A 23,343-nucleotide genomic window follows, 5' to 3' on the forward strand; every position below is an offset into this window, starting at 1 on the left:
GCTGGATCTGGGCTGTAATGTATAGAGCATAGTACTCATCTTGCAAGTGCATGACAAAAATTAATGTCATCTAGGCAATTAATGAAATGGATTTACTCCAGATGTAGGTTGCTATATTTCAGAGCACCCTACTTCTCATTTAATACAAATATTCAGGTTATTTAAGTCAGACATGCAGTGGTACATGGAAGATTTCAGATTTTGCTCACAGAGGCACCAAAATAGCATCATAAAAATATATTTAGAGGCCAGCTTGACTAATGGGGATATTTGAAATCTGTTTTGATATTCTTTCCTGTCCATGCTCTATTTTTGTTCATTACCATATTTTAGGTTAATGTCATTTGCAATAACCGTTTGCTAAGTATTTTGATTTCAAACAAAGATCTGAAAAAGCAAGTGACAAGTTTGATTCCAGTTTACCAGGAAGGCTTCCTTTCCTCATATTTCCCAATCATATCCCTAAAAAGCTCTCTTAAATAAATATCTCATGCCCCCATGTGGTTAAATGGAAGCACTACTGAATAAATCCTTCGGCGTGGCTTTTACCTTTCCCTTTATTTGCACACAGCAGTGTGTGCCCAAAGGAAGAAGGTGGCCAAACTGCATAGGAATCTAATTTAGATATTATACCGATAATGAACGTCTACAAATAAGCAAAATATAGAAAATTCTGAGATGCTTTAAGAACTACCATGGCCTAACCTATGATAGACGGTATTAAAATCTGACTAAAAATGCCTCACCTGGAATTGCAGAATGTACTGCATTGACCAGTGACTGGAGGGCACCATCTGCAACCCACTTTTTAATATCTAGGTATCTTAGGTTTTTATCTATAGTTTAATTAAAAATATGCCCTGAAAATAGCAGCTTATGTTCTAAATCAGTAGATTCAGCGTCAAGGAGGTGGATATGTGAGCTTTTTCTCAAAGCAAATGTGCAATCTTAGGAGTCTTGGTAAAGCAGATATCAAGATAGATTTTTTAGTATACTTCTTTACATTCCAGACTCAAGAAAAAGAATGATTATCATGTGTCATATCCAGCACTTTGTTGTTTGCAACAAAAAGAAACAAAGAAACCCCCACAAGTAACTAATCCTATGACACTCTAATGGTAATTTTCTAGCTTAGAATTAGAGGTAATTTGGTATTTGTAATGAAACCCCTTTTCAATAATTTGTATTCATCTAAAACTGTAGTCCTGCAGACAAGTCTATTATACACCCATTAGTCTGCATGTGGAGACAAGCTCGGTTCCTTTTGGCCACAGACATGCTTTTTGACCTACCATAAAATCACTGAAAGTTGTACTGAAAGATGTCAATAGAGACACTGAGTTTTTCTAAATTCCAAGGTCAGTACTTCCATCAAAATCAAAAGCTTCTGGGTATCCCCTACCTCTCTATTCAAACACTTAACTCTCCTAACCAGCTCCCCAGACCTGTTGCCAAGTCTGTGATGCCTTCTCTCTCAGTACTCAGGGTACAATGGGTAGATTGGCCAACTGTGCTGATTGTTAAATGCTTCTATTTATTTATATGCACTAAGTAATTGGCACCATAACCTGTGGAGCAGAATACGGCTGTGACGCTACAGCACACAAGCATATGACACTTAAATTACCTGCCTACTGTGCTCATCCCCTTTTGCTGTGATTACCTCCCTTCCACACTCACAACTAATCAAATTAACGATTATGTCCATCTGTTCTGAACCAAAATCCATGGCATGATGCTAGGGTGGGATCAAGCCCAAGACCTGTTTCTTCCTCAGTCCTGTGGATCACCTGTGGTGATCCAAACTGATCTCCCCTCAGCTTTCTATTATGGCGACACCCTGTGCAAGAGGCTAGTGAGATGAACTTTAGCTGAGAAATTAGTATACAGCAGGAGGGCAAGAAAGAGAAAGGAAAATATGTGAAAGTAGGAGTCTTACAGCTGTTTGTCATACCGAGATGTGAAAGTCGGAGTCATTATGTTCTCCTGCATCGAGACAAATAGTTGCTAAATTAAGCAATCTTTAAAGAGATAGAGAGGCGGAAAAGGAGCTTCCCTCCTCTGTGCCCAGCCATCAGCTTCTGAAGAACAATTTTAATTTTTTCATCAAAAACAAATGCAAGAGTATAAGGGACTATATGATAGGACTAGGTGACCATTAGCAATTTCTCCAGTGAGGTACTGTCATAAACAGAAAAATAAGCAGCTCACTACTGTAAAAAATTACAGGGCTATAAATCCACCAGGGGATTGTGGTGAAATCATAAACTATAAGAGCAGACCTCAAGTGGCTTTATACAGTAACCACAATGCAGCAATGGAATTACAGCCCTATAACTCAAAATTTACTTAGTTCTTATACTCAAGAGCAAGGAACTAAGCTTTGGATCAACATCCTGCACAGACTGTCCAGGTTTGCTCTCCTCCTGTGCTTTCTGCCTCTTATTCTTTTACTGCCCTGGCACCACACACAGCTCTCGTTGTTCCTAGCACTTCCCTTACAATGCAGCAACCACCACCAGAACTCCTTTGCTATCAGGACTAAAACTCCTTGGTTTTGTCTTTTAAGAAAATCAGTACAAGGCTCAGGGAACTGAGAAGCAAATGAACTGACTTGGCATTTGATAAGGATTTTGAGGAAGAGTGCCCCATTAAAAGTTCCTGATGACCAAGCTAATATGTCAAGAATTAAAGAGTGACACTTCCAGGCGATTGCCAGCCCAACCCAGAAATGCTGGACATTACGATAACTCCTAGAAGGACAAATAAATGGTTTTTTACTCAAAAAGGTTTAGACAATGCTCACAGGCACATGGTGTGAGTTTTAGTGCGTCCTTCACAGGGTCAGGAGTTGGACTCGGTGATTCTGATGGGTCCCTTCCAACTCATCAGGTTGTATAATAAATTAGGGACCCCTGTGCAACAGTTTTGAAGTGTTCTCCTTCAAAACAAAATGAGGTCAAACACAGCTCTTTCACTATGAGCCCCAAACTATCACAGTAATTAAACCTGAGTAATCCTGGTGTTTTCCTCTAGATCCTTTTATTTGAAAATGGCATGTCCCATCCTGTATTCAGGTTCTAGATTTGTCCTCTCAGTGCTTTTTTTTTTCTTATTTATTTCTTCATAAGCTTTCCTCATTCAACTGCCCTGAGATATCACAGGTGCACTGTAGAACAGCCAATGCACAGGTTCCAGTGCTGACTTGCACCTTATCATTCCCAGTCTTCCCATTAGAAACCTTCTGATCCCATAGTCACACCACAAGGATCAGATCTTCACAAGAATCTGTACTCTGTATTTCAGATGAACAGGGAAGCACAATTACAAAAAAAAGAAAAAAATTAAGAGAGGGGGGAAAATAGGAGAGAGAAGTGGCTTTTTTTTCCACAAGACCATAAAAATTTCAGTGCTGAAGCAGCCAAGCTGTCCAGCAATATCCAGTACCAATTGTCAAAGAAAGCCGCACAAAATCGACAATAACTGGACCACTGTCTGCACTGTTAATCTTGTGTCTTTTCCATCAAGTTGGTACCTCTCTTCCCAAGCCCTATTTCAACCAGCTGAGAAGCCCTTGACCCTCTTCCTGGGAGGTGGCCCTGGCAGGAGGCTTGCTCAAATAAGCTGGACCTGCTTCTCCAGCTTTGTCAGTAAAGTGCTTGCAGTCTTCTTCTTACTCCACAAAACATAGCTGTTTTCCCTTAATTTTTTTCCTCTCCTAAATTGCTTACATTTTTCCCTAAAGTGAAAATCAGTCCCTGCATCCCACAATTCAGCTAATGTATAATTTAATCTTCAAACTCCTGTGTTTATATACAAGGCACAGGGGAACTATTAAAAGAGCATAATATTTCTAAGAAAAAAACCATTCTGAAAAAGGGGAGAACAAGGAATGAAGGTATTTGTATCTATAACTAACACAGGTTCCAAACTCAAAAAGTGAAGGGAAAACATGGAATAATGAATCTATTAGGAGTCCCTTGGTTAATAGTTAACTTGAATAAAATCTACTAATGATTTTTTAAAGTCCTGAAGGAGTTCTTAAGGCATAATTTAATGCTGTATTTTTTCTCATGCACTTGCCATTGCTGCCTGTGGACTCTAGATTTAATCAGATTTCTCATTCTTGTAAGACTTTATGAAGACTTTCTTGATTTGCAGCCAACCAAAGCACTTTTAATAATGTATGGTAAAAGGGTTTAATTTTTAATAGACAAGAAGGTGCAAGAGCTCCTACAAACTATAGTAGATTGGTAAGTATGGTATTACACTCTGCAGAGTAGTTAGTAAAAAAGAACATATTTATATCCCAAATGTTATTGAAAACATGTTTATTTTATTACTAACACAAATGTATAATTGAAGAACCTGTCTACTCTGGAATTATTGTTCACACCTTATTTACCAAGAAGACAAAGTGGGTTTCAGCTTGTTCCCATAACAGCTCAAGCCTCTCATTGTTTTCGTGTCTCTCATGCTGTCCTACTGCTCCAAAAGCTCAAGGAAAAAAAGATTAAAATATGAAGTTACACATCTATAGTCTGGATTCAGGGAATCAAGGTGGAAAATATCTTCCAACACTGGTGACTGATTCATACGGGTTAACCTTAAAATAAGATTATTTGTACCTCGATATTTGAATGGATTTTTCCTTTGTTTACTACTACCCAGCTAATAGGAAAGCTCAGAGATACATGTAGTTGAAAATGTAGTTTAAAACTAAGGGTCTGATTCTGCAAATCAAAGAAGGCTGTTTCATAAATGTTATTTTTCCATACCAAGCTACAGTACACAAAGAATGGGCCTTTCACAGTAGACTTAGTTCCCTATTCTTTCACAGTAGACTAGGTTCTCCTATTCTGCGAAACCCCAAAAGCTGAGCTAACGCCTCATTAATAAAGATCAAAATTATCACTGTGCCCACAGTAAATTTACAGTTGTTGAGGCTTTATAGCTGTGATATTTCAGCAGAGCCATCCCTGATTTGATACTGGTTTTCAAATGAAAGGAGACAAATCTGTTTCTCTGTGCATAAGTGTGTGTCTGTCAGTCACCCATGACAACTTTCAAGTCTAGAAGTCAAGTTCAGTTAAATTTGGCAGGGAAAAATCTCTCTGAAATAACAGGCATGGCAAGAGAGGATAGAGATACTGCTCATACAGAAATCCTACAGTAAGGTTAATCCTTACTGGACCTCAGAGAATACACACTGTCATTTAATATTCAAGCAATAAGTTATAGGAAAGAAAGCTTCACTGGTTCCCCTGATCACTGAAATATTTATTATCAGTATGAGAGGGACACCAGGCCTACATCTGTATACAGTGTCAGGATACTGAGTGAAGTGGAGGTATGTCTACTGCTTGGAGTCATACATATTCCAGGCAAATACACCTTGCATTGTGCACCAGAACTGAAACACAGCACAGCAAAGCCAACACAACCTACTGCATGCCATAGGAAGGAATGGGTGAAAAATGAATAGAATTGCTTGCCAATGAAAAAAGCGACACATTTTTAAATCTTCTTACTTCAAAATGAGCCATAGGATAGGTCATATAATACATAATGGCAAAATGAATATATTATGAATGATTTATCATTATGGAAATGCACAGATGCTGATCGGTGCCATGAGTCATATAACATGCAATTTTCACACAATATGTTGTTAATAATGGATAAGGATTCATCATTATATTTTCATATGAAAAAAGAGCAATATTAAAACTTGTTCTTTCACCGGAATCAAATAACAGTGCATGGAGTTGCTTATGAAACTCAGCTACTTTTGCCATTACTACTAATTATATTTTAATGTCAAATCTTTAAAGTAGATATCCACCAACTTGTTGCAGATCAGATCCACCTTACCCTTATAGCACAAAGCCAAACTGCTCCTACCTATGTGCTAAAATGTGCCTACCTACATTAAATCAAGGGAAAACCAGAAGAAAACACTAGCTTGTCCTAGTCTCTAGTATGCACCAGTGGGAAAACTCTTTAAATTGTCACTGCCTGTGAGGCTTGTTTCACATGTAGATGGCATGGCTCCTTCCTATTGAACTGGGGAATTTTCAAAACAGAAGTCAAGTTATGTTAAAGTCCTCTGAATATCTTCTCTGATGAGTGATGTAAGATAGCAAAACAAAATTAGTGTGGGACCAGAGGCCAAGAACTCAAAAATTATTTTCAACAATATCCAGAGCTGTTTCCCCTCCACGTGGCTTAATCAGACCCTTTGTGGATCAAGCAGAAGCAATTAAAGAACAAACAGGCCACTTCTACAACACAATGTGTCACCCACAAATGTATCTTCCCTCCGCAAATAAACAGTTTTAATAGATCGTGACAGGATGCTTCAGCTGCCTCAGTTGGAAGTCAGCTGGGCCAGCTTATGCTGCTACTAGAAGTCATGATCACATTGATGAAGAGCACTCATATTATCCATTGTGGTACTTCAGCAGCAGGGTCTGACAAGTCCTTCCTCAGGAAAGATAATGAACAATCACTGTAACTGCTTGACTTGAAATTTCCAAGGAGTTCCTGCTGTAGAGCCATCAAAGGCAAATTAATTCATTAGAAAGTACAAGGACACACAACTCCCTGACTGCCTGGCCTGAAAAACACCTGAAAACTTCACTTTATGTTGATTAGAAAATCAACATACATAGGAGACAAGCTGAATGTCAAGAAAGCCTGATTTGGCTTGGACAACAGAAATACATTTTCTTTTTCTGTCCAGGAAAAGCAGGATTTGTATTTATGCCAAACAATGAAAGAGAGAATGTTTGGATCTTGCCAATACCATTTAATTTAGAAGGCAGACATCTTCACAGATTTAATTGCAAGATCGTTGATCATGAGAGGTTCATAAACCAGCAGCTAGATAAAAGGAAGGCCCAGTGGTAAATGACCACATTAGATAGATATTAGAGTATGAATTGCACTCTTTATTGTCTTTATTGCTACCATAAAGAAAAGGAACTTGGAAAATCTGTCTGCTTCCACAGATTGAAGCCCACTGACATGAGGCTCCAGAGAGTCGGGAACCCACATTCAGCCCTTGGTGAAAAGAGACAATTGCTGCCCCTGACCTGCCAGAGCACTAAGAGCACATGGGCTCCTTCTAGAGGTCTTCTCCATTGACATTTTATTCCCTCTGTTTTCCAAAAAATCTAGTTTGCAAATACCAACATTTTAGTATCCCCAAAATTCCATTTCCCTGCCAAGAATATTATTTAAAAACAGAAGACAAGTCACCTACTCTGAGAGTACCAAGGCACAATGAGGACAAATGCATCATCATGCTTTCTTACTTCCTGCATACATGGTTTATGTATGCTCATACAAGCCCTCTTCATGAATCACTACTGGTACAGTATCTTTTCCCTCCCTATCTACCACATCCCACTTTAAAATACCTCGTAGAACAGTCTCAGAGAATGCAAAGGGAGCCACTGCCCCTTGAGACTATACAGAACTGTGCTTATTCCCATCACATGAGCCAGAAGAGCGATCCTCCAGCCCAGAAAGCCAACCATAACCTGGACTGCATCAAAAGAAGTGTGGCCAGAAGGCAAGGGAGGTGGCTCTGCCCCTCTACTCCACTCTCATGAGATCCCACCTGAATTACAGCATCCAGCTCTGGGCCTGCTGACATAATAAGGACACGGGCCTGTTGGAGTGGGTCCAGAGGAGGGCAATGAAGATGATCAGAGGGCTGGAGAACCTTTCCTGTGAAGACAGGCTGAAAGAGTTGGGGTTGTTCAGCCTGGAGAAAGGAAGGCTCCGGAGACACCTTATAGCACCTTTCAGTACCTAAAAGGAGCCTACAAGAAAGCTGGAGAGAGACTTTTTGCAAGGGCCTGTAGTGAAAGGACAAGGGGCAATAGCTTTAAAGAGAGTGGATTTGGCTTAGATATAAGGAAGAAATTCTTCACTATGAGGGTGGTGAGGCACTGGAACAAATTGCCAAGAAAAGCCGTGCATGTCCCATCCTTGGAAGTGGATGGCCAGCTTGGATGGGGCTCTGAGCAACCTGGTCTAGGGGAAAGTGTCCCTGACTATGGTGGGGGGTTGGAACTAGATGATCTCTAAGGTCCCTTCCAACTCAAAACCATCTGTGATTCTATGGTCTTTGAACCCAACCTTTTCTGCTGTCAGCCAGGGCCAGAAGGATTGCACACCACAAAGAAACGAAGAGTAAAAAAATATAAGTGTAAAAATGTAAATGTAAATGTACAACAGCAAAGGAAAGTGACACACAAAAGCCAGTTACTGATTAAAATACACTCTTTTCTCACAGGAGCTCCTAATTATCTTACTGATACCATTCTAATCTATTTTAGCAATTTGATGGTCTCTGTCGCATAAAAAACGAGCAGAATCTTTGACACTCTCTCCACCTGGGGAAGTTCATCTAAGAGAAACTGTCTCCTTTTCACTTCCACCTCTCTCAATGGGATTTCCCTCTGAAGGCTGCTTATGGCTTTCAGGATCTCAGTTTCAGAGAATCTAAGGTAGAAATTACTCCATGCATGCACCTGTCAAAACAGCCAACTTAATTAAAAAATGAGGTTACTTTCAAATCCTTCAGCTTCACTGTGCAACAAAGACAGTAACGTACTGTCAACAGATAAACACTCCATACTATCCATGCTGCCCACAGCACAAAACATGTTCTCTTGGGACAACATTGCCAGTGCTGTGATGGAACGGACATTTTACAACTCTGGTGTTGAATTGCAAAATAACATATCTAGAGTCCAATTTTCAGTGTGAGCACTTAATGCGAGCAATCAGCCCCATACGGGGCTGATTTTAAGTACTAATTTAAATCAGTTCAGGAATTTAGGAATAACAAATGGAAGAACAACACAATATGCTTTTTTGCCAATGTTAGCCTGGCTCACCAGCCCATCTAGCAACCAATTCAATGTGCACTTTAAGGGTATGTTTAGTGTGCATCCTGAATCTCCTTCTGGGACAGAACAGGCATGGGCAGTCCAGTGCTTTCACTGTGTTCAGCAAAGTGGCAGATGCCTTTTTAAAAAACACCATTGGAAATTTGGCCTTGAAAATATGGATGCAACATAACCTTTGGAATTTCTAAAAATTTAACTTATAGGCAGGGTTTTAAAAGCATGTACCTAATCCATTCTGAATGCAAATTAGTACGTCCAATTTAGAGCCTAGACGCTATGTACGTCAATAGATCACATTGATGCATAACATGTCTTAGGACCTGATCAACAACTCCAATAGACAGCACTTGATTTCAATGGGACAATGTTCCTAGGTGTACATAAGTATAAACAAGCATTTTATGGTCCAGAAGAATGCTTACATGAGGAAAGCTTCTTTTTATAGTCCTTCTGAGGACATTGGTACAAAAGAAAGAAACAAGGTGATTGTCCACTAGTGATGGAGCATTGTGGCTATTGTATATCCCTACTGTTGTGGCTCTCAAAATTAGCTAATTAAGACATACTTCACCAGAAGAAAATATCTGTAAAGTCAGCATGTCCCTAACACGAAGTTATGTTGTCTAAAAGCTTCACAAAATAAATTCCCAACATTCTTCAAATACATTCAAATTACTTCCCTAATTAATATTGGGAATTGGAGCTTTAGAGACTGATGTCATGGTGAATTTTTTTTTTTTGTTTTCTGATTATATAAAAAGATGGCAGTTTTATTTTCTGTACAGATTCTGAGCTCTCTAAGTAAGCTTAAGAAAAATGAAAGTAATTTCAACCAAGAAGTTTGTTCTGTTTGCTTTAGCTACAGTGATCTTTCTCATATCAAACAGCATGTGCCTGAATGAACCAATGAAGTCCAGGTTGCAGAGCAGAGAAGATGATGATAAATATTACGAGGTAAGATCTGTATTGCTATGACATTATTTGGGGAACTGTGGGTCAGATCCTGAGCCCTGAGCACATTGGATGTTTTGGCACGGGCTCTCCTAAACTCATTCCACAGCATTCAGCATTAGAGCACTAGCAGTATGGAAAAAGCTTGTTGAAAGAATTTTCAAGAAATTCATTTGCTCAGACACACATACTGTGTGTTTCAATTTTCTTGCAATACAGCTCTGTGATTAGGCTGAGACTTTTTCCGAAATGTTTCTTACACAGTGGGTCCTCAATTAACATTCCTGTCAGGCATTTTATGCACATAATACAACAAAGAGATTATTAATCCAAAATTAATAAAGGCATGCTTGTAATACTCAAAGAATACTGATAAACAGAGAACATTTTAAATCTAATATAGTTAATGGTCTTAAAATTTTACTCTGGAAATTGCCTGTAAAAATTTCTTTGCAGGGTTGCACATTTATGTCTCAATAGGTGCCAAATGAAATTTTCACACTTCATCTCTATTATTTTTCATGTCTGCCCTGCAAATACTCCCTAGGAAATGGGAGCCAACCTCTCTTTTTGACTTATCATCATTGGTATAATAAACATCCTTCAAAACAAAATACAATTTCAATTATGCTTGTCAAATCCTCTGGACTTTAGCTCACTGTCTTTTATATACTTCCAGAAGGTGTATGCAGGTACAATCAGAGGGATAGTTTATTTGAAGTTTTAATCATGAAGTATAAACTAGAATGGCTCATTCCTCTCCTCTGCCAGTAACTGGAGACACTCACAGGGAAGTCAAATAGGGACAAGGAAGTGAAATTAGGATTAGTAGCATTTGTGTCTTTAACAGAAATTTAAATCCATATTTGTACATATTTGCTGTTAAGGCTTGGAAACTTATTTTTGTCACAAAAGTAAGTGATTTTCAATATGCCGAGGGAAGAGCACTGCTCTATACAAAGGGTCATACTGATAAAGCTGTTTTTCAGGCAATAGCTGCTCTTTACATCAGGAGACAGGTAATAGACTAGGCTCAGTTCTTCACTGTATGTCAGCATAGATACAGAAAGTATATTTTGTGCTGGTTGCACAGAAATTGGAGCCCAGGAGCTCCCAGTGCATCTTGTGTACTAGTGGAGGACTAAAGCCACTTAAAGCCCAGGACAACCTCTATGCTGCAAGGCCAGAACAGGCATGATGTGATCTTGACCCAAATACTTTTCATTCACTTCCCTGTCTGTTAGCCTGGATGGATATTGGGTCCAAAGCATCCACCCAATGCTTAGAAACAAATGAGCTACACCTTCAGGTAGCTTGGTCCATCCTCCTGTTCATCCAAACCAGATGAGTAAGAGTCTGGGTTTGTGTTAAGTCACTAAATATATTCAGCATCTTCCCCTCCAGACAACTTCAGGTGGTGATATTTGCAAATGTGGACCTGACAGCAACTGCTGTCCACCCTTAACTGATTGCACAGGTGCTGGCACCTGTGCCCAGAAATATTTCCAACTGACACCATTTGAGCTGAACCATTTGCTGATACTGATATGGAGATGTGCTCTTGTGGTCAGAGTTCTGAAAAGGTAAGCAGGACAATGTCAGCATATGAAGGAGCTCACATTACAACGGAGCTTATCAAATACAACTAAAAAAACATTGCATAGTCAGAAAAATAGGACCATTACCCAGCAGCTTTCTAAGGAGGTATGAAATTGAGTACTTTGTGTGATTGGTAGCTGGAGTAATGCCCTATAAAATGATCATATCCTTTTAAAAATTATTTTTCTTTAGATTAAAGATAATATTTTGGAAGAAAAGCAGAGGAGTCTCAATTTTGAAGAAATGGAAGACTGGGGATCAAAAAATATCATTAAAATGAACCCTTTTACGGTAAACAAGATGCCAAATTCAGTTGCTAATTTACCGCTTAGATTTGGAAGAAATTATCCAGAAGAAAGAAGCATTAAACCATTTGCTAATTTGCCCCTGAGATTTGGAAGAGCTTTTGGAGAGAACATACCTTATCAGGCTCCAAAGGTATCACACAGGCTTGGGAGATCTCCACTTGTTAAAGGTTCCAGTCAATCACTTCTTAATTTGCCACAGAGATTTGGGAAGTCACTGGCTGTCAATCTGCCTCGAGATGTTCAGGAATCTGAACCAGGTAATGTTACACAAGTGTTCAAGCCATATATTAAAATGCATATTAAATCACAGGTTAGTCAAACACAGCTAGAATTGCTCTAGGAATGTTCCTAGGCATTTCAACGTGAGTTCAATTTGCCAAAAGAAAGATTGCAGTTCATCAAATCAAAAAATCTCATCAAAAGTAGTAGAGAATCTTTTTATAAAATCTTTTCTAATGATAAGGTGCCAAATAGCCAAATCTGAAAATATTCATATGACAGGATTAGGTTTGATGCTTTTTTAGATCAGGTTTCACTTTGAAAAGTTACAGCTTTGGTGAAGAAGGTTCAGAATCATTAAAATATCCCGTTTCGGCACTATAAAATTACAAGCTCACCTAAAAATTACTCTTCCATTTTCTAAATTTATGCAAATTAAAGTTAAAAAGGGACAAAATTCCAAGCTGAATAGCAGCCTTCTGAAAATTATTTTTTCTCATCCGAGCCTATTTTTTTTTCATATTTTCTTGCTGAGACAGTGTTTGAGATTTTGATTTTTCATTCCAACTTAACATGAAAAATTCTTTATGACATCTCAGAATTTTTTTCAGGATAGGAAAACTATTTCCTGTCCATTACTAAGAATAATTTAAACCAGCTCTTCAATAACAGTCCTTCTTATCATAACTGCTGCCTTACTGGAACTGCCCATTTGTCTTGTAACCAAGTTTCAGTTGGCTACCCCTGACCTCCATCTGACACAGGCATAAAGCAGAAGTTCAGGCCAGGAAAGATAACTGATATATCAGAAGCCAAGGTTCTCTCTCATTTAATTCGATTCCTTTCATTCCTTTCTCACTGTCTCACCTAATTATAACAGCTTTTGTTTTGTTTGTCTGGTATTTTTAGGGATATGAATTTTAACAGTTACGTTAATACTGGAACGAAATTATGAAGACAGAATCTGAAAGACTTGGAAAAGCTGCAATGTGTTTTCAAAACTAAAGGTCATGAAAAGGAAACATATGTGAATTGAAATGCAAACCTGCCTTCATGTATGCATAATATATTTATTCTGTGCAAACCCTTGACATATAAGGCAATTATAATTGTAGTGATTGTTGTAGTAGATTACTTCAGTGGCACTGTAGTATAAATTCTATTTATTTCTGTGCTACTTATGTCCTATCGGTTGTAAAACCAAGTTTCAGAACAATGGCTGTATAATTTAAAGCATTTTAAGCAGAATTAAAAGAAGCATAATATGAATAAAGATGCATGGTTCAAATAAAAAGAAGCCTACAATGTGAATAACAATCAGAAGCACAATCAAAACTGCTGATAGCATTTGTGTCATATACAGCTAAAGAAAATTAAGTGTTGAGAAAGTACTTTTCCTGGGTTTTATGGGTCATCTTAGATATAAATCTGAAAGGCCTTGTCTCTCTGGTAGCTGGCTCCTACACCTCTTCTTCTGCTCACCAGCTAGTCCAAATTTAAATTGACATTAGAATCACACACACAAATGGGTCCCTTCATCAGCAGCCCTTTGATGCTCAGTCAGTTCAACAGCTTGGAACCAGACAACGTGTCTCTCTCCAGTTCCTAGCCCTCAGACCTCCACGCCCCTTTGACTCCTCAGGTGCTGGCAATCAGACCACTCACTCTACTTGCCAGCTAGCCTGGCTTGAGATTTGCTATCAGATCATACACACACATGTTCACAGTGTCCATGCAGTGTCCATTCAGTGTCTGGCTGAACCTACTCAAGGCATTGAGTGGTTCCTTTCAATTCCCATCAAGCAGTGATCTAGGAGTTCTGCTCTTTGTTGCTGTCTTGTTACCTCCTCTTCCACAAGGTTTGGGTATCTGAGAGTTTATTACTTCTCCTGTCTCTTGTCTTAGTCTTTATGCTGAGTAACCAGTAACCAGATATCATTCCATATACCTTTAGAAGAACCTGGGAAAAAAACCTACCAAATTGATCAGATAAATTCATAGACAGGACAGAGGCTGAGTTGCCATTCCTCTACAAAGTTAATGAGGCTATTGGAAATACAACATTATTCAACCTGTGCCTGGTGAATCTAATTCAATCCAAAGGAATCAGACTATAGTCCTGAGAATATCTATCCTCTCTACTCACTCATACCTGAAATAACAAAGAGATAGGAAATTCTAAACAGATAAACACCAATGAGATTACACCTTTTGAATCCCAAACCAATCTTAGGGCTTCTCTCTGAGCCTCAGAAGATGCTTTACCTAACAAGTACTTGTGAAAGACCTGTTTTGCAGTATAACACTTGGGTACAGCAGCCAAGTCCATGGTGAAGGACACTGGTCAACAAATTGTGTGTGGGGAAAGTCAAAGACCCAGGCTATAAAGATGAAGTCTTACCATTGCCTACCACCAGAACAAGTGTCACTTTTTCTTTAGTCAGGAAAACCAGGATCGTTAAGTGATTTACAGTCAAATGGACAGCAGAAGGAAACGTCCTGAATTCTCAGTTGTGTTTCTGGTCCTGCAAACCTCACTGCACATCATGTGAACCAAAAGCAAAGAAGATTTGTGAGAATCCCTGAACAGCAATAGAAGCTGCCTTTTTAAGGCATGTATCACCTAGCAACAGGGAAAGGGTACACATCAATTGACATTAATGATAGCTGCTGTGGGAGGAAAGCAGAAGCTCAAACATTGGCCCAGCACCGGGTACAATTAAGTTGTCCTCTTATTGCAAACTTCATGGCATGGATACAGGAGATGGTTTTTGATTTATTTTCCCTCAGCAGAGGAACTGCTAGGTGAAAAGTACATAAAGTAGGAATTATGCTATGCTGTGCAAAATTTCTGTTTGGCTTGAGAGCACATGAGCCAAGAAAACAATCACTGTATAGTGCAACAGGAGGAGAAGGGGCACAACAGGCAACATACATTGCTCTAGCTATCCCTCACTGGATTATTTATTATCCATATATAGATATTATTCATGAACTGGGAAAAAGCAAGGAAAGGACACAAGTAAATCAATTGACAGACTATTGAGGCTTACTGGCAAGAATTCTTGTAGGGTTCAGGAGCTCCCAGCCTTCCTTGCCATACAAGTAATATTTATGCCTATTATTAAAGTCTCCATGTGAAAACACCTGGCTTATTTTAGGTTCTGACTTAAGCTTATAGAGAAGACAGCTGACGATGTACTGATTAATTTATAAGTCCAAAGGCTCATCATGGGGTTGATTTCAATATATCATTTGGACAGATTTAGTGGAGTGTAAAGTGACATTTTTGGTTTACCCTCAGAAGGAGCCAGACTTGCGAATCTGGCATTTGAAATCTGTCAGTCTTAGATTCTTTTCAATTGCTTTTGCAATTGCCTTTTGCATTTTCTTTAAAATATGACAACTGGGCTATCCTTAGTCATGACAGACCACTATAAATTTCCAAACCCTAAGCAAGACATTTTAAAAATTTCCCCGAGTTTAAGAGCACCCATTAGCAGGAATTGGAAATGCTTTCATTAGTGCCACCCACTAAAGTACATCTGGCATTGACAACCATAGATATCTGATTTGCATTTGTGCTGCTCTCCTGATGACATAATGTAGAAGGGTCTCAGCTAGTGCCACTCAGATCTTTTGTGGCACAGAGTTTGGATGAGAAAAATCTGTGCTATTAGGAAAGAAAAGAGAGGGTTACAATATCCTTATGCGTATTTTATCTCAAGAACAATGGATGGGGCAAAATACATTTTTTCATCTTTTCATATCTATGCACAATGTATCCTATGCAGTGATTAGCCAGAAGGTCAGTCCTATGGCCTTACTCAGAACTGTATCCAATTAAAATTTTAGTGAAAACCAACAAAAAATGGGTTTCTTTTACAGTTGTCATCCAAATTATCTACTTAGATCCCTAGAGTTAACCGGTAGAAGAAATATTCTAGAATGGCTTTCAGAAAACTCAGATACCTCTGTAGGCAACCATTGTACTTGAAATATTAAAAAAGGCATATGGTTATGACAGATTTCTAAAACCAGAAGGTATTAAATGCTATTCAAGTTCATTCCATCCTTTTATTACCATCCCCCAACATGCCGATAGTGCATAAAGTGAAATGAAAAACAGGAGGTTGTTTCCATTGTTTGCAGGTCTTAAAAAAGGAGTCAGGTGGTTAAGACAGACATAGGTCAGACAAACCTTGCACAGGAAAATTCGTTTTGCTACATCCCAAATTTTCAGAGGCACCCAAGTACTGGCATACCTCAGCAGATAATTATTTCTTTTAAGGCCATGTTTTCAACAGGAGGTTGGACCACGTGATCTCCAGAGGACTGACCTTTTTAACCCAATTTTTTTTGGTGATTCTATGATTCTTCAAGCTTGTGAGGTGCAAGGCTAAGACAAGACTGTTAATTCACAAAGAATCTTTAGGTCCATTTCCTTATATACCTTTATGACTTTGATCCCAAGTCCCTCACCAAGCAAAAGTAGGTCACTAGCAACAGCAGAAGGTTTCTTAGTCAATAGCAGTAACGGTGCAGGTAGGTAGGAGCTATTAACAGTTCCCATTTTCTGGAACATGATGACTACTTAGCTATTTCCCCCTATTCTCTCATATTTAGGACACTTGCTCTGGCTTTGAAGCATTTTTACTTAATATATTTATCTCATCTCTGATGCTCATAACAGTTGATTTCTGGCACACCTATCAATTACCATACAGAATGATGTCCAGCTCTTTGTCTCTTGCAACACATTAGAAATCACAGGCATAAGCTGGAAAAAAAACTATAAAAGTCAGTTCATGGTTTAACATACAGAGTTGAAAGCAACACTTGTATCAGAAACTTCCTTCTTTAAATTCTCTCAGAATTTCAGTAATTTAGATGAACCCAGAGGGTTGATCTTACATACAGAGCTAGAGACAGCTAATAACCGAACAAAGAATATTTTCAGTCCTTTCAATTGCAGCTTCCCATTTTACTGTATTGAAAACCACTTATTCTCCTTTCTCTTCTCATATATTTGATACCTCAGCCACACTGAAATAAATGTTTAAATTAAAGAAACTGGAGCTAAACTTCACATGCTGCATAATGTAGCACATTATGTAGCACAAATGCACAGATATGCAACAATGCAATATGAGTGTTGTAGGGCACACAGAGCCATGTAGCTCTTTGCAAATACTGCATTTGTGCATGTACAGGTAACAAGTGATAGATGAAAAGTGGTTTGAAACCAGAGGCAACTACTAGGAATACTCTAAATCAAAACTTTGCTTGGGTTTTGACCCTTAGTTCCTAAGCTGCTCCACCTCACATAAAAGAAAACATTAAATTAGTTTGCATAGCGGAGGTTCAAAGTACATCTTATACTTCTGAGGAGCTTTATATTAAAGTTTTCAGTTGAAAACAGATTTACAGTTTGTGGAGATGCTTGTGGTGGGCTGATCCAGGGTGGACACGTGGTGCCTACCAAAGCCACCATATCACTTCCATCTTCAGCTGGATAGTTAAGCAAAAATATAACAAAAGGCTCATGGGTGAAGATAAGGAAGATCAGTCCCAAATTCTCTACCTCTACCTCCTCCACCCCTGCAGTGCAGGGAATGGGGAGTGGGGGTTGGGGTCAGTTAATCAAGTGATGTTTCTGCCACTCCTTCCCCCTCAGGGGGAGGACTCCTCACACTATTCCTCTGCTCAAACGTAGGGTCCTTCTTCCTGGAGACACACCTCCATGGGCTTCTCCAGTATGAGTCCTTCCCACAGGCTGCAGATCTTCACAAACTGCTCCAGTGTGAGTCCCTTTCATGAGGTCCTGTCCTTCAGGAACAGACTGTTCCAGCGTGGGTCCCCTGCAGGATCACAAGTCCTGACAGCAAACGTGTTCCACCGCAGGCTTCCCACAGGGGTCACAGCCTCTGTCTGGCATCCACTTGCTCTGGCATGGGGTCCTCCATGGGGTGCAGGGGGACAGCCTGCTTCACTTGGGTCTGCAGGATGCAGGGGAATCTCTGCTCCAAAACCTGGAACGCTTCCTATTTGGATGAATTAGTGAAGGAGAACAGAGGGGAACTTTTAAAAATCATCTGCTTCTCTCAGCTGCTTAATTCTGTGTGTACTTAAAATATAACCACATCTTGGGGCAATAAAAGTGTTTGGAATTTATTCTATGGCCAATATGGAGAAATTTATTTGTAAAAGAATGGAGGCAAACTTTCTTTGAACTCTGCTGTTGCAGAGAGCAGCTCAAGAAAAACACAGAAGCATATGTTTGGTGCTGAGCTTGTCTTTGAGTGTAGTTACCATTTTGACTAAGTACCCACTTGCCTTCAGAGACCCATCATCAATTCTGAGAGCTGCAGGTTTGCCTGTCCCTCAAGAGGCATTTCAAATGAAATTGTACAGCCCAATTCAGCAGCTGATTTCTTTTGGCAGCTATGAAAGAAAAGTCAGAAGTTTAATTTAGATTTCTGTGAAGAAAATAAATACCAGTGGAGGTAGTCCAGAGCAACCTATAGTGTAGTTATACTGGGATCACATATGGCTTATGGAATCTTGAAAGAAATGTGAACCCAGGTGATTCTGAATCGCTCTTGATGTGTCAGTCTGCAGAAAGAGCAGGGGAGGGGAAAGAGCAGACAGTTTTCAGAAAGTATTTCCTGTGTCTGCTCAGCCACCACCGCATGTTTCTGGAAGTTCTGTATTTCAAGACGTTTCCTAACAAATGTGTTCTTGCACATATTTATACTGCATAAGATGCTATGAATCCAGGAGTGGCCTGGAGGATTTCAGAGCCCACCCTTGTCTCAAAAGTGCAACTAATGATAAATTCTTTCTGGGTCTTGTTTCCCTCGGCTGCCAAGTGCAGATGGTGCACAGTTTGGCACTGGCACATGTGCAGAAGTGATTTTCTTAGTTACCCCAGAAATCACCAAAATGAGGATACAGTTACTTGGGCTGACTGAAAAGGAGCACATAGGAAAACATTTGCAGGTGATGTGTAAAGTAATGGGTTTTTTCCCCCATTTTCCAACACGTAACAGAAAAATATTCTCATTTGTTAGTATTATTTGACAGTGAATGATCTATTCTTGTTTTTTATAATACTTTTCTCTTAAATCACTATTGCATTATATGCTCTTACATGTGTGCTACAGAAGTTCTTGTTCAGACCCTCACCAGCTAATAAGCACGAGAGAAATCACTGTGCATGCATTATGTACCTGTCCTGTCTCTGGACACTTGACTATCAGAAAATGTGATAAACATCAGCCTTAACTGAAACAATTCAACGCTCTATAAGTCTATCATGGACAGCATTATTCATACAAGGGATACATGGTCGCCCTGACAATGCATAAGATCTTTCTAAAATAGAAATTGACCTTGTGGTCTGATCCTGCCACCAGTCTGGGATAAATTTAAAGTAACTCCAGTGGAATAAATGGATGGATGGATGGATGGATGGATGGATGGATGGATGGATGGATGGATTGACTGATTGATTGATTGACATGACATGGGAACTGAGTGCAATTTAATTTATAAATAACTTGAAGATTCACTGAAGTTGCGAAGAAGCTGATGCATGCAATTATAAAACATTTTCATGTGAACAGACCAAAAGTGGGACAAAGGCCCTAAAACTAAAATTGCTTTAGTTGCTAGAAAATAAATGCTCTTTAACTGTTTCTTGTAACATGCAAGTCACAGCTTCATATTCTGGGTTATGACATAAAACTAGAAGAATTGTATGTAATTAATTTGATAATCTAAATAATCAGGTATTATATTCAAATGAAAGATATACATAAATGCATTTTTCATAAAAACTGACTTGGAGATACAACACTTATGTCTGCTCTCTAAAGTAAAAGCAAGACATTTGCAATTATCGAAATGCGATTCAAGTCTGGAATTCTCGCCGATGCAAAACTGGCTCGTGGCCACGAGAGGGCAGAAAGAACACTCTTTGTAAAGCTTGATTTTGGGAAGAATCGTGTATTCCCTTATAGAACCTGGGATGTAAATTAGCACGAAAAACTCCTGGAGGAGTTAGGAAAATGAAAACTACGCCGTTAGCTCTACAAAATCTATCTCATGAACTTTAACAAGTCTGGCCATCTCAACTTTCTGTCTTTTAATAACCATTGATAGAACAAATAAATTTTTAAAAAAGAAATTACAGTGACATTTGACATAAAGACTGAAGAGAAGATATGTTGCAGTGTGTATTAAGCTATCTATCAATGCCTTCTAACTTTTGCCTTTTAACACCAGCTTAAGGATAAGAATATGTATAATTTCTCCCTTCAATAAACAGCTTGCTTTGGCTCTTTTGGGATCCAAATGCATCTGTAGCCCTCACAATATTGAGGCTATCAAAATCAGTGAGAAGTCCAGAGAATGATGTCTCTGTCTTCTTCACCAAAATGCTCCCATCCCTCTATTTTCTCCACGAAAATTATGGGGGAAGAAAGAATTAAATAAATTACTTTTCTCCCTATTTAGCTGAACTGGCCTCACCTTTTCTTGACCCGCCACTATGTAGGTAACATAGCTTTCTTCACTTAGAAACAAGGTTTCTAATTTTGGTTTCCACTGGCTTTGTCCCATCTCACCATCCAAAGCATACTGAGTTATAGCGTGGAGGGGCTACTGGCTTAATAACTGCCTCAGCAAGTCTTCATCTTTTCTGCATTAGTCAATGGAAAGGTTATAAGATCCCTTCCCTGAGATCATATATATACCACAGCTAAATACAAATTAGTGTTTTACCTGTCTATCAGAGTCATCAGGTGATTTTTAGTCCCTGAGAGAGGAATATTTTGCTTAAAAAGGTGGATTATGCTTTCAATTCCTTATTGTAAGGCTCCTTTCTCTCTTAGCCGCAGCAAAGGGGATAGTTTTCTTTATCCCACTTTCCACATAACTGCAAGAGCATGGGAACAACCTTGGACAGGCCTTGACTGTGGGATTATAGGAGCAATTAACAGGGCAGTGGAGTAAGAGGGGAAAACAGTGGGCAAGCTCTCATGAAAAACCACAGATATGTAGAAATGGAAGCACTACAAGAAGAACTCACTGCAGAACATTTTTAATATGCTTTGGTAGATAGCTGGAGTAGTAAAGTTTTCAGGCTTGTCATTTTTAGGACTGGGTTGAAGTCACCTTTTCTTGGGTTTCCTGAATAGCCTAGGAAGAATTCCTGAATGATTATGCTTCTTAATACCACTTCATTTTTGCTTCTGACTTCTGATCTTCACAGCATTTTAGAAGTACAACTGGTTGTGACACATTTATTCTCTGTATTCTTCATGACACAAGATGGGACCGAAAGCACAGGAGTGTTTTACTTAGCAGTCTTTGAAAAGCCTTTGAAACACACATGCATGAGTCTATGGGCCCTGCTGGGGTGAGTGCTGAAGGAGCTGGCTGATACTGTCTTGAGGCCACTCTAAACCTTGAACAATCATGGCAACTGGGAGACATGTCTGAGGACTGGAAGGAAGCAAATGCCATTCGTATCTTTGAAAAGGGCAGGAAGGAGGACCCAGAGAACTACAGGCTGGTCAGAATCATTTCCAGCCCTAGGAAGGTACAGAGACACTCATCCTGGAAACCACTTCCAGGCACATGTAGGAAAAGATGACCAAGAGCATGGACTCACCAAGGGAAAGTAATAGTTGACCAACCTGATGATATTTGACAATGCAATGACCACTTGACAGACATAGTCAGGACAATGGACAGTTTACCTTGACTTGCTTTTGACACTGTTCCCCATAAAAACCTCACATAGAGCAGATGATGAATTATGCCCTGAATAAGAGTGAAAACTGAATTTCTGGGCCCAGAGGGTGATGATCGGTGGTACAAAGTCTAATTGGAGGCCAATAATGAACAATGTACCCAAGAAAAGAATACTGGGGACAGACTTGCGCAATCTTGTCATAATTATCTGGGTGATGGGGGAGGGTGTGTCCTCAGCAAGTTTGCTGATGATTGAAAATTGGGAGGGTCATGATGCCAACCAAAGGGATCTGAACAGGCTGAAGAAATGGACTGACATGTAATTCAACAACTCATGCAGTTCAACAAAGGTAAATGGAAAGTCTTGCATGTAGGGAGGAACAGCTGCATGCTGCGAGGAGGACCAGCACATGCGAGAGCTGACCAGCTGAAAACAGCTTTGCAGAGAGGACTGGGGGTGCTGGTGGACACCAAGTTGGACAGGGGCCGACAACCTGCCTTCACTAGAAGGAAGGCAAATGGTATCTGGGACTGCATGAGGAGGAGTGGCCAGCAGGTTGAGGGAAGTGGTCCTTTCTTTTCTACTCAGCACTGGTGGGACCACATCTGGAGTACTGTATCCAGTTCAGGACTCCCCAGAACAAAGGAGATGGAGCTACTGGAGAAAGTCCAGTGAAAGGCCACTAAGCTAATGAAGGGTCTAGAACATTTCTCATATGATGAAAGGCTGAGAGAGCAGGAACTGTGCAGCCTGGAGAAGAAAAGGCTGGGTCTCATCAGGGAGGGTCTCATCAACATGTACAAACACTTGAAGGGAGGTTGCAAAAGAAGATGGAGCCAGGCTCTTTTCATTTGTTCCCAGTTGAGAGGACCAGAGGTGATGGACACCAACTGACCCACCGGACAGTCAATCCAAAGGAAGCACTTTAGACTACGAGGGTGCCTGAGCACTGACAAGGTTGCCCAGAGAGGGTGTGAAGTCTTCCTCCTTGGAAACATGGTCCTAGGCAGCCCGCTTTAGACAGTCTTGCCTGAGTAGGGTTTCGACCAGGTGACCATCAGAAGTCCCCTCCCACCTCAAGCATTCTGTGATTTTGTGATATCCATCTTTCCCTGACACCATTGTTCCACTGCAGCCTGGTAAGGGAGCTATACAGAGATGTATCAAGGACCTTCATCCTCCCAATTATTTTTTTTCCAGAGAAACTCAGTAATGTGGAGATACAGCTGGCAGCAAAACACACAACTTAGGTACTGATAGATTTACGTGTTGGGGGTGACCTCTTTTGTGTGAAGATTTGGAGTGTAGAGGTGATGTCCTGAGCCTTTTTTTTCCAGTCAGCACACCCTCTATAATAACAGCTGAGGTAGGTCATTCCCATTGTATCCTAAAACTTTAATTCTTCCGTAGTATATTTTTGGAAGGAAATAACAGAGATTTTTCAACAGTTGAGTAATTAATGAAATGAAGGAAAATATTCCTCTGAGCCTTTCCAAACATGCAGCTCTAGACTAAGATGAAGCATGAAAAAGAAATACTGAAATAATTTTTTTTCAGAATATATTAAACTTGTGAA

General features: G+C 39.6%; 1 protein-coding gene across 1 annotated transcript; it reads left to right on the plus strand.

Moving 5' to 3' along the window:
- The first annotated feature begins 9,723 nt into the window (after positions 1–9,723).
- NPVF (neuropeptide VF precursor) lies at positions 9,724–13,298 on the plus strand. The gene is made up of 3 exons (XM_048322598.1): positions 9,724–9,881; positions 11,670–12,042; positions 12,914–13,298. Exons 1-3 carry the CDS (start codon positions 9,744–9,746, stop codon positions 12,919–12,921), a joined length of 519 nt encoding a protein of 172 aa, XP_048178555.1. The 5' UTR covers positions 9,724–9,743; the 3' UTR covers positions 12,922–13,298.
- The last annotated feature ends 10,045 nt before the right edge of the window (positions 13,299–23,343 follow it).

The sequence above is a fragment of the Corvus hawaiiensis genome, chromosome 1 (genome assembly GCF_020740725.1).
Source record: "Corvus hawaiiensis isolate bCorHaw1 chromosome 1, bCorHaw1.pri.cur, whole genome shotgun sequence".
Taxonomy (NCBI): domain Eukaryota; kingdom Metazoa; phylum Chordata; class Aves; order Passeriformes; family Corvidae; genus Corvus; species Corvus hawaiiensis.